The following is a 13,178-nucleotide window of genomic DNA, read 5'->3' as shown; positions in this document are numbered from 1 at the left end:
TTGTTTATAACAAAGTTTCCAGTGGAACTTCTGTTAGGCGGAACAAATATACGTTGACAGGGATCCTGCTAACATAAATATGTAAGTACTATAACATGTATAACACCTCTGTCTCAGGGTAGGGGTAGGGATCCTGCTAACATAAATATGTAAGTACTATAACATGTATAACACCTCTGTCCCAGGGTAGGGGTAGGGATCCTGCTAACATAAATATGTAAGTACTATAACATGTATAACACCACTGTCCCAAGGTAGGAGTAGGGATCATGCTAACATAAATATATAAGTATTATAACATGTATAACACCTCTGTCCCAGGGTAGGGGTAGGGATCCTGCTAACATAAATATATAAGTATTATAACATGTATAACACCACTGTCCCAGGGTAGGGGTAGGGATCCTGCTAACATAAATATGTAAGTACTATAACATGTATAACACTTCTGTCCAAGGGTAGGGGTAGGGATCCTGCTAACATAAATATGTAAGTACTATAACATGTATAACACCTCTGTCCCAGGGTAGGGGTAGGGATCCTGCTAACATAAATATATAAGTATTATAACATGTATAACACCACTGTCCCAGGGTAGGGGTAGGGATCCTGCTAACATAAATATGTAAGTACTATAACATGTATAACACCACTGTATCAGGGTAGGGGTAGGGATCCTGCTAACATAAATATGTAAGTACTATAACATGTATAACACCACTGTCCCAGGGTAGGGGTAGGGATCCTGCTAACATAAATATGTAAGTACTATAACATGTATAACACTTCTGTCCCAGGGTAGGGGTAGGGATCCTGCTAACATAAATATGTAAGTACTATAACATGTATAACACCTCTGTCCCAGGGTAGGGGTAGGGATCCTGCTAACATAAATATGTAAGTACTATAACATGTATAACACCACTGTATCAGGGTAGGGGTAGGGATCCTGCTAACATAAATATGTAAGTACTATAACATGTATAACACCACTGTCCCAGGGTAGGGGTAGGGATCCTGCTAACATAAATATGTAAGTACTATAACATGTATAACAGCTCTGTCCCAGGGTAGGGGTAGGGATCCTGCTAACATAAATATGTAAGTACTATAACATGTATAACACCACTGTCCCAGGGTAGGGGTAGGGATCCTGCTAACATAAATATGTAAGTACTATAACATGTATAACAGCTCTGTCCCAGGGTAGGGGTAGGGATCCTGCTAACATAAATATGTAAGTACTATAACATGCATAACACCGCTGTCCCAGGGTAGGGGAAGGGATCCTGCTAACATAAATATGTAAGTACTATAACATGTATAACACCACTGTCCCAGGGTAGGGGAAGGGATCCTGCTAACATAAATATGTAAGTACTATAACATGTATAACACCTCTGTCCCAGGGTAGGGGTAGGGATCCTGCTAACATAAATATATAAGTATTATAATATGTATAACACCACTGTCCCAGGGTAGGGGTAGGGATCCTACTAACATAAATATGTTAGTACTATAACATGTATAACGCCACTGTCCCAGGGTAGGGGTAGGGATCCTGCTAACATAAAAATGCAAGTACTATAACATGTATAACACCGCTGTCCCAGGGTAGGGTAGGGATCCTGCTAACATAAATATGTAGTTTTTATAACATGTATAACACCACTGTCCCAGGGTAGGGGTAGGGATCCTGCTAACATAAATATGTAAGTACTATAACATGTATAACAGCTCTGTCCCAGGGTAGGGGCAGGGATCCTGCTAACATAAATATGTAAGTATTATAACATGTATAACACCACTGTCCCAGGGTAGGGGAAGGGATCCTGCTAACATAAATATGTAAGTACTATAACATGTATAACACCTCTGTCCCAGGGTAGGGGTAGGGATCCTGCTAACATAAATATATAAGTATTATAATATGTATAACACCACTGTCCCAGGGTAGGGGTAGGGATCCTACTAACATAAATATGTTAGTACTATAACATGTATAACGCCACTGTCCCAGGGTAGGGGTAGGGATCCTGCTAACATAAAAATGCAAGTACTATAACATGTATAACACCGCTGTTCCAGGGTAGGGTAGGGATCCTGCTAACATAAATATATAAGTATTATGACATGTATAACACCACTGTTTCAGGGTAGGGGTAGGGATCCTGCTAACATAAATATGTAAGTACTATAATATGTATAACACCTCTGTCCCAGAGTTGGGGTAGGGATCCTGCTAACATAAATATGTAAGTACTATAACATGTATAACACCACTGTCCCAGGGTAGGGGTGGGGATCCTGCTAACATAAATATGTAGTTTTTATAACATGTATAACAACACTGTATCAGGGTAGGGGTAGGGATCATGCTAACATAAATATGTAAGTACTATAACATGTATAACACCACTGTCCCAGGGTAGGGGTAGGGATCCTGCTAACATAAATATGTAAGTACTATAACATGTATAACACCACTGTCCCAGGGTAGGGGTAGGGATCCTGCTAACATAAATATGTAGTTATTATAACATGTATAACACCACTGTCCCAGGGTAGGGGTAGGGATCCTGCTAACATAAATATGTAAGTACTATAACATGTATAACACCACTGTCCCAGGGTAGGGGTAGGGATCCTGCTAACATGAATATGTAAGTACTATAACATGTATAACACCTCTGTCCCAGTGTTGGGGTAGGGATCCTGCTAACATAAATATGTAAGTACTATAACATGTATAACACCACTGTCCCAGGGTAGGGGTAGGGATCCTGCTAACATAAATATGTAAGTACTATAACATGTATAACACCTCTGACCCAGGGTAGGGGTAGGGATCCTGCTAACATAAATATATAAGTATTATAATATGTATAACACCACTGTCCCAGGGTAGGGGTAGGGATCCTACTAACATAAATATGTAAGTACTATAACATGTATAACACCACTGTCCCAGGTTAGCATGGTTAGGGGTAGGGATCCTGCTAACATGAATATGTAAGTACTATAACATGTATAACACCACTGTCCCAGGGTAGGGGTAGGGATCCTGCTAACATAAATATGTAAGTACTATAACATGTATAACACCACTGTCCCAGGGTAGGGGTAGGGATCCTGCTAACATGAATATGTAAGTACTATAACATGTATAACACCTCTGTCCCAGTGTTGGGGTAGGGATCCTGCTAACATAAATATGTAAGTACTATAACATGTATAACACCACTGTCCCAGGGTAGGGGTAGGGATCCTGCTAACATAAATATGTAAGTACTATAACATGTATAACACCTCTGACCCAGGGTAGGGGTAGGGATCCTGCTAACATAAATATATAAGTATTATAATATGTATAACACCACTGTCCCAGGGTAGGGGTAGGGATCCTACTAACATAAATATGTAAGTACTATAACATGTATAACACCACTGTCCCAGGTTAGCATGGTTAGGGGTAGGGATCCTGCTAACATGAATATGTAAGTACTATAACATGTATAACACCACTGTCCCAAGGTATGATCATAAGATAGTATCAAGAAGAAAATTTTGTAAAAATAAATTTCCACTTTTCCGTATTCTACTTATAAATGGACTTAGTTTTTGTGCGAGGAAACATTACATTCACTCTGTGGTTAAAGTTTTTAAAATTTTGATAACTTTCATAAACTTAGATCCTTGATTTGTACCAAACTTGGACAGAAGCTTGTTTATGATCATAAGATAGTATCAAGAAGAAAATTTTGTAAAAATAAATTTCCACTTTTCCGTATTTTACTTATAAATGGACTTAGTTTTTTTTGCCAGAAACAAAACATTCACTCTGTGGTTTAAGTTTTTAAAATTTTTATAATGTTCTTTAAACTATCCTGGATTTCTACCAAACTTAGACAAAAGCTTGTTTCTGATCATAAGATATTATTCAGAAGTAAATTTTGTAAAAAAAAAATTCACTTTTTCCGTATTTTACTTATAAATGGACTTAGTTTTTCTTCCAGTTAACATTACATACAGTCTGCAGTTAAAGTTTATAAAACATTTATTAGATTCATAAACTATCCTGGATTTTTTACCAAACTTGGAAGCTTCTTTCAATCAAAAGACAGTATCGAGATGGAAATTTTTATTGATGTTTTCCTCATTTTTGCGATTAACAGCAAACGTAGGCGAGACGCTGGGTTCCGTGGAACCCTTACGAATTTTTTTAACATACTAGAATTAATTTACAATAATAATCAATGTAAAATAATTAAAAAAAACAATATATCTGGATATTTTACCTTTTTTTTTTTTAAAGTTTTTTTTGTTTTTAATAATTTTTTCAATACTGAGGATTTTACATCATCCTTTCAGCACCACCTGACTAAAGTGTTACAGGGTTTCAAAAATATAACAACAAAAGACTATTGTTTTACTATTAGATATGAAAAAAAATATACCAGCAAATAATTTGAAAATCTCTTATTGTCTCTTTGATTCTCTCCTTCTCTCTAACTCTCTTTATACACAGAAATATCTAGAGAGATTTTAATAAATAAAAAAGGTTCATAATAAATACAATATTTATAGAGCGCATTATATAATAACAAAAATTACTCTAAGCGCTTCACATTTAAAAATATATAAAATACAAAAAAATACATAAAACATAGATTACAAAGCACTATCTTAAAAGAAGCAAACAAGCATATAAAAATTTATAATTATTTTTTTTAAAAGAAACGAAAAATGCATGTACCCTAAAATATATACAAAACTGTCTAAAACTAATGCAGTCAATTAAAAGTATATAAAATCTACAGGAAATCCTTAAAAGCAGTCCGAAATAAATGAGTCTTGATTCGAGTTGCTTTTTAAAAACATCTCAAGAATTTACACTCCGTAAAAACGATGGCAAATTGTTCCAGAGTGTAGGCGCAGCCTTGTCAAAACGCCTCTCACCGTAGCTTTTCGTTTGAATGTCATTTGGATTATGTAGGAGCATACTTTTTTCCGACCTGAGGGTTCTACATGGCTTGTATGGCGTAATTAAATTTTGAAGGTAACTAGGAGCTTTGCCATGCTGTGCTTTGTACACATATAAAAGAAGTTTATATTGGCAACGGTAATGTATGGGTAGCCAGTGTAACGATATTAAAACAGGCGTAATTGAGTCAAATTTCCTTTTTCGTGTTATCAAACGTGCTGCTGTGTTTTGGACCCGCTGCAATTTACTGATAATTTTGGTGTTAGTACCGTACAACAATGCATTGCCATAGTCAAGCCTTGATGTAACTAGGGAGCACACTAGTGTTTTACAGGCTTCAACTGAAATTAAAGATCGAATTCGACCAATATTCCGAATTTGGTAAAAACAAGCCTTGGTAATCGCACTTGCTTGATGTTCCATACTGATGGTTTTTTCAAGGTACATTCCCAGATTTTTCACACAAGAAACGTCGCTTAACACTGTTCCATCAAATGTCAGACGAAAATCTGAAAGATGCTTCAATTTATGTTTGGGTGCAAAGATTATTAATTCTGTCTTGTCTTCATTAAGTTTTAGCATGTTGACATCCAATCACCAATATCAGATAAACATTTTTCAAGGCGTTTCGCCAGATCGCACCAGTCTCCTTTCGGTCTTTCATACATCTGGGACCCTCCCTCTGTAAACACAGGCATCCTTGGTACTTTTTGTTTCAACACCGGGATTTCACGGGCATCTTCTATTATATAAGTGGATTAGAAATTGTAATTTTTAAATATTTTTAAAATGTTATGAATGACCATGATTGGAGGGTAGGAGCTAACTCCAATAATACAGCGCCCTCTATAAACAGAGTCTTCCCCAATGAGTGATGCCTACTGAGATTTTAATGCTCTAAGACTTAATATAACAACTGGATTATTAGAGTACGGCAGTTGTAAATAAAAAAAATACAGGTCAGCTGTAATGTACATTGATTGTTTTATTTTATAGGAGACACATAATCCCAGTGATGTCGAAGGGGAGAAAACCATGCAGGAACCAGACGAAGAAAGGGAGATGGAGGTAGTAAGAAAATAAAATGTTCGAGTACTGTTTCAAATTGACACATAATGTTTGTTCATGCATAGGGTATAGAAATGTAAATGAAAAACATCAAGATTTTTAGGCAGTTAAGCTGCCTTATGCGAGCACCCTAGATTTGTGTTCTACCCAATAAATGCTGAAATAGGTGCCGTTGTTATTATCTAGCTCGCAATTATGTTATTTATAACTAATTGGGCGCTTTTTTCATACATGTACTTTTAATTCTGGAATACAAAAAATATAACCACAAAAACCTTAAATGATTGTCGAACCACCCAAAAGTTTTGAAGTTTACACATAGGAAGTAGTGCTCAATAGAAATCCTTATTTAGTGTATTATCCCCTGTGCTTTTGGCTTAGGATATTGTTCATGTACAACAAATCTCTATGAAAGATCAAATCAAATCAAATATATTTTATTGTCAATTAAAGACCCCCATTACAGGCAGAATAATCACAAGGTAAATTTGGTACAAATGATTACAAAATGATTACAATTATTTTAATACAATTAAATCAATGAATACAATTAAATCAATGATTACAACGAAGAGAAAAGAAAGACACACTAATGTATATTTATAAAACAATGTACCATGTTTAAACTTTGACAAATACAGTGATCCTAAAAATATAGGAAACTGAATTTAAATATTCTGATAGAGAACATAAAGTTATCTAAGTTGGCGGTAATTTTAACTTATCTTGCCAAATAAGGTTGTTGTTTTATGAATGAAACGAGGTCACGAAACAGATTCGGAAATAGACATTTATGAGATGTTTTAAGTAATGTGGACAACTCATCCCTGAGACAAGTCGGACCGAATCCAGTTGAGCCGACTAAAGAAGACAACTCGACTGCTTGTCAGATTTACTTAGGTTCCATAACATGTTAGACTAAAATCTCTAGTGGAGTTATTAATCTTTTGTTGGTGTATTGCGGTCTATTTAGGGGTATTTAAGGGGCCTAAAGAAGGGAGGGGTTTACTGTAGAACCCTATGGGATTTTATTTTTTAAATTTTCGAAACTATTTCTCGAAAACAGTAAGTGATAGACACACATGGTCTTCAGTAATGAGAGCAGGACAATAAAACAAATAAAATAGTATAAAGGGTGAGTCCCTGGGGATAATCCCAACCCCCTTCAATTTGAAAATGTGCTTTTATCTTGTAAATGGTTGCGATCCCCACCCTTAAACTATATATATGCTTGTATGGGACAATAAAACAAATCAAATGAAAATAATTTCGGGGAGTCCCCGGTGTCACCCCACCCCCTTCTGTTTAAGAACTCGTAAACAGTCAAGATCCCCACCCCTAAACGATATATATTCATGTGTGGGACACTATAACAAATCAAATGAAATATATGGGGAGTCCCTGGGGTCACCCATCCCCTCCTGTTTAAGAACTTGTAAACAGTAGAGATCCACACCCCTTAACCATATGTATTCATGTATGGGACAATATAACAAATCAAATGAAATATATAGAGATGTCTCTGAGGTCACCCCACCCCCTCCTGTTTGAGAACTTAAAAATGGTTGAGACCCCCTTTTCTAAACCATATATATTCATGTATCGGACAATATAACAAATCAAATGAAATATATGGGGAGTCCCTGTGGTCATCCTACACCCTCCTGTTTGAGAAACGGTCGAGGTACCCACTCCTAAACCATAGTTATTCCTGTTCATAATTTCAAAAAGATTTGAATGACATACAGGGTCAATCTCCTAGGCATCACATATGCATATTCCTTCACTAGACAACACCAATATGTACTGGACTTTGCCCAATGTCAGGCGACCATTGGAAGGACAATAATGGGAGCTTTGTTTGGGAGACTACGTAACGGCATCCTGTTACAATTATTTCTTGTTTTTATTATAAAATTTTATTGATGCAAAAAGTTAGTCTAGGTTAATTTAATTTACTTTAATTATTTTTTGAATTATTTCTGGGCCTATAATAATTTTCATTTATGGCTCATTATTGATTAATTTGCCTTAATATTCAATTCATTGAACAAACATAAATGTACAATATACGAATGTCTAATGTTTGTTCTTTCAAATGTTAATAAAAATTGAAGCAACACTGCCACAGCTTCCATGATTAGTTTGCCTTGGTTTTTGGTTATCTGCATTACAGTGCTTTGATTATCTGACCCTGTTCAGGATTGTAGCAGCTACGTAGCTGCTATCAACATCTATGTAGAAACTAGGCTAGAAACACGTTTAAACCTGGGTTAATTGCGTTCAATGTCGTAGCGGCTACACAGGGATACATTTGTGAATATTTAACGACGTGTAGCTATTCTAGTTTCTACATAGATATTGATAGCAGCTACGATATTGAACATGACCCTGGGTTGCGTTCAATATCGTAGTGGCTATGTACAGTTGAGCTACGTAGAAGCTAGGCTAGCTACACGTTCAATAGTCATAAATCTACGTAGCCCTATGTAGCCGCTACCATATTGAACCAACCCGGATAACGTCACAATTATATGTACGTCATAATATGTACAGTTTTCACAAAAAAAATGAAAAATACAGAATATATGCAGTTTTCCATCATATATTTTCTTTGTGGAAACATCGTGCGCAGCCAAGAAATTTTTGTTAAGGGAAGTTTTATTATAACAATTGACATAATCTCACCTAATACAAAGTTGTTTCTTGGGTGTGCACATTATACTTTCCCAAATTAAAACATACTTAAATTTGATGAAAAACATTGAAATCAACTGAAGAAATTTTACAAAATATGCAAATACAGTTATGTTTGTTGCCATGGTAACTCATTCAAATTGAAATTTGTTTTTATTTTCTGAATACCTTGTACCTCAGTCTAGTTTGGAGTTATTTCAGAATATGTATGATAACTTTTAAATTTGCAGTACTATTTGGGTTAAAAAAAGGGCCTTGCGAGTAGTCTCAAATCGTATTTTCTTGTTAATTCGACCTGTTGATAATGTTTTTTTTTTATTTTGTATTTATATGGAACTTGTCTATATACCAGCTTTGATTATTTGGAATATCTTCTAATTTTCACTTACTACATTTGTATAAACTTTAAGATTTACCTGTATTATTAAAACCGTTTTTTTTTTCAAATGTGATAATTTTCGTAGAGTTAAATCTTTCGCAGTGGTGTCTTGCCATGGCTTTGTTTGGACTTGTTTGATTGCTTTTTGGCCTTGAATGTTTATCTCTAATATTTTATTAACTGTGCATTTACATTCAGATATCGCAGATCAAATTTATTCGTTCATAGTGTATTAATTTACGTTTTTTGATGGAGTTAAGACTGCCAATTGATATTTTATTGTATGTTTTTCTTTGTTGGGATGTTATGCTATTGTTTCAGAAAAAGGGAGAAGGTTTATTACCATTAAAACGTTTAATCCAGCTGCAAATGTTTGCACCTGTCCTAAGTCAAGAATCTGGTGTACAGTAGTTGTCGTTTGTTTATGTAATTTATACGTGTTTCTCGTTTCTCGTTTTTGTCGAGCCTGCAACTTTTGTTGCAGAAAGCTCGACATAGGGATAGTGATCCGGCGGCGGCTACGGCGGCGGCGGCGGCGGCGGCGGTGTTAGCTCACTTCTTAAAAGCTTTATATTTCAGAAGGTGGAAGACCTGGATGCTTCATACTTTGTATATAGATGCTTCATTTAATTAAGTTTCCGTCAGTCACATGTCCAATGTCCTTGACCTCATTTTCATGGTTCAGTGACCACTTGAAAAAAAAGTTCAATTTTTTTGTAATGTTGAATTCTCTCTTATTATAAGTAATAGGAAAACTATATTTGGTATGTGCGTACCTTGCAAAATCCTCATGTCTGTCAGACAGTTTCCACTTGACCTCGACCTCATTTCATGGATCAGTGATCAAGGTTAAGTTTTGGTGGTCAAGTCCATATCTCAGATACTATAAGCAATAGGGCTAGTATAATCGGTGTATGGAAGGACTGTAAGGTGTACATGTCCAACTGGCAGGTGTCATCTGACCTTGACCTCATTTTCATGGTTCAGTGGTTATAGTTAAATTTTTGTGTTTTGGTCTGTTTTTCTCATACTATATGCAATAGGTCTACTATATTTGTTGTATGGAATGATGGTAAGGTGTTCATGTCTAGCGGGCAGATGTCATCTGACCTTGATCTCATTTTCATGGTTCAGTGGTCAAAGTTAAGTTTTTGAGTTATGGTCTTTTTATCTAATACTGTATGCCATAGGTCAACTATATTTGGTGTATGGAAATATTTTATGATCTTTATGTCAGTCGCGCAGGTTTTATTTGACGGTGACCTCATTTTCACGGTTCATTGCAAAGTGTTAAGTTTTTGTGTTTTGGTCTATTTTTCTTAAACTATAAGTAATAGGTCAACTATATATGTTGTATAGAAGCATTGTTAGCTGTACATTTCTGCCTGGCATGGTTCATTGACCTTGACCTCATATCAACATAACATCAATAATTAGTATAGAAGGCGAGATATTTCAGCATGTGCACTCATGTTTTTATATAGATAAGACCGTTGGTTTTTCCCACTTGAATGGTTTTACACTAGTAATTTTGGGGCCCTTTTTTTTGTTGTTCGGTGTGAGCCAATGCTCCGTGTTGAAGGCCGTACATTGACCTATAATGGTTTGCTTTTTTGGATTGTTGTTTGGATGGAGAGTTGTCTCATTGGCACTCACATCACATCTTCCTATATCTACTTATATTGCCCCTACTCATTTGTTTTTCACAAAAATTTGGCATCACAATAGGACAACATACATGTATAGACCAGTTTAATTATTTGACCCATGAACACATATTAAGAACTTTTACAAGATTTTTATTTTTCTTGAAACATTTCTTGTAAGTTTTATACATAAATGTTTTTCATTCAAATTGTATTTTTTTATTAGGTCAGACAAGGAAGATATGGGAAACGACATCTTGACAGACCTAGCAAGTCTTATGCAAGGAAAATGGAAGACGGCATGCAAAAACTTACACATAGGAAAGGGTTGTTGGCAGAGAGAAAGATGAAAGAATGGAGGAAATCAAATGGAGAACTACCTGAACCTGAGGTATTAAGAATATGTCAGTGTGGCAGCGTTTATGTTAAAGGCATAAATAAGTGTCTGACTGACCCCACCAACGGTAATTATTAGGTCCTACCCAAGGGTCCGGAAATTGTCATATTTGCCAGTCTTGTCCTAAACTGAAAGTATTTTGTCCTAAATGTATAATTGGGATTGAGGAAAAATTTTATTTTTCAACAGAAAAAAATTCGGTCATTTCGTTGATCGAGTTTCAAAATCGCCATTTTGAATATGGTTTTGTTTTGTGATCTATTTCCTGTAATTAAACTGCCACTTCAGGAAAGTGTTATAATCCTGAGGGCCCTCCTAATAACTATATTAATACCTCGGGGAAGTATTGGCTAATGATCGCTAATCTCTTTACTTGTGTTTTTCATTCACACCTGGCTATTAATCACAAGCTCAGAACTAATATTATTAATGCCTTATTCACACCATGGAAGTAATATTTAATTATTTAAATATTACTTCCATGTTCACACGTACATTTAATTCAAATTGAATTCGAATCGAACTCGCCAATCACGTTCACACACTCTTTTTTTTAATCCAAATGGATTCGAATTGGCTAATTTGAATTATCCAATTCGCATTAGAAATATGCTTTTGTTAATACGAATTAAAAATTAACCTCGTTTGGACAGTTTAGCGAATTTGACTCGCATTGCAATTCCAATTAGAATTGACGTTAGGACGTAAAATGTTTCAAATGCAAATTAAACTAAATCGAATTAGTTAATGGGAATCGAATTTGAATTATGTGTGAACTCAGCAAAAGAAATTAAAATTCTATACCTGCAGTCTTCATTATTTAATTACTTTTCGGCTAAGACAATTGTCAATTATGATTTAAAATTAAATTAAAACTTGATTTAATTTACATAGAAAAAGGTATTTTTTTACTACTAACACACGTGCTTTGTTTACTCTGTAATATGTATGCTTGAAATTCTCTTCTGTAAATTAGACACTTAATCGTAAAATTTAAAATGATTTCATGCTTAATAAAGCAAGTGCAACTATTTTCATTAATACTCTGCGGGAATTTCTCGCTACATTGAAGACCTGTTGGTGACCTTCTGCTGTTGTTTTTTTCTATGGTCGGGTTGTTGTCTCTTTGGCACATTCCCCATAACCATTCTCAATTTTATTACACTATCAACATGATCAAAGGTAAAAAATTGAAAAGCCGATGATTTTCTGTGAATTTGATAAACAAACCTAATCCCGGAAATGAGTCCGTAATTGTTCGTTTTAGTATTGTCGCATAACATCCGGTTTGAATTTCGACTTCAGAATCGAAAGAAACGCGATGACTGAGAAAATTATCGTTTTGATTCATTAAAATCATTTTATTATTAAACTGTTGCCTTCCCTTAATTGCTCTTGATCGATTTTAGGATGCAACAGTGAAACAAGTTTGTTGATGCTACGAGTATGAGCATACTCATGCAGTAATGTGATTTTGATAATCTTTTTGAATAAGGGCACCAACTTTTAAGTTATATCAAAATGACCGAAATTATGTGAAAAATATTCCGGATAGTTTTTGGGTCTGTACTTGTATCATTGTTGATGTTGCTAGACCAGGGACGATTTATTTTATAATTGTTTTATATAATTGGGAAAAAAAAGTCATAGAAAAAGATATAATGCTTAAAGTCATATGAAACGAGTGACTGGTGAAAAATAATCTTTATCCAATTCTTGAACCAATGCATGTATACATATCTTCTGTGCACGATTTTATCATTTTTTACGCAAATATATCTTATAATCGTCAATTTTTGTTCTCTCTGTTATGATTATACAAATATGGCAGCTCATTAAATGCCGTGTTTTGTACTCCAAAGTTTAGCAATTGTCACCTTATTGTAAACAATGAACAAAAAAGCATGGAGATTGAGCACGTGTTTAAAATGTACAATCAGATAATAGTTTGTTTCAGTGACAGATCCATGCGTATTGCGATCACCAGATTTTTACGAGAAGGTTCAC

General features: G+C 35.0%; 1 protein-coding gene across 9 annotated transcripts in view; it reads left to right on the top strand.

Moving 5' to 3' along the window:
• LOC139489323 (MAM and LDL-receptor class A domain-containing protein 1-like) overlaps window positions 1-13,178 on the top strand; it is a 124,426-nt gene that overhangs the window by 15,631 nt on the left and 95,617 nt on the right. For all 9 annotated transcript variants that reach the window (XM_071275622.1, XM_071275623.1, XM_071275626.1 and 6 more), the window contains exons 3-4: window positions 5,981-6,052; window positions 11,001-11,165. In XM_071275622.1, coding sequence (XP_071131723.1) covers window positions 5,981-6,052; window positions 11,001-11,165 — 237 coding nt within the window. The remainder of the gene's footprint in view (window positions 1-5,980; window positions 6,053-11,000; window positions 11,166-13,178) is intronic.

The sequence above is a fragment of the Mytilus edulis genome, chromosome 9 (assembly GCF_963676685.1).
Source record: "Mytilus edulis chromosome 9, xbMytEdul2.2, whole genome shotgun sequence".
NCBI lineage: Eukaryota > Metazoa > Mollusca > Bivalvia > Mytilida > Mytilidae > Mytilus > Mytilus edulis.
The sequence above is the reverse complement of the archived record's forward strand: the minus strand, read 5'-3'. Positions and strand labels throughout refer to the sequence as shown.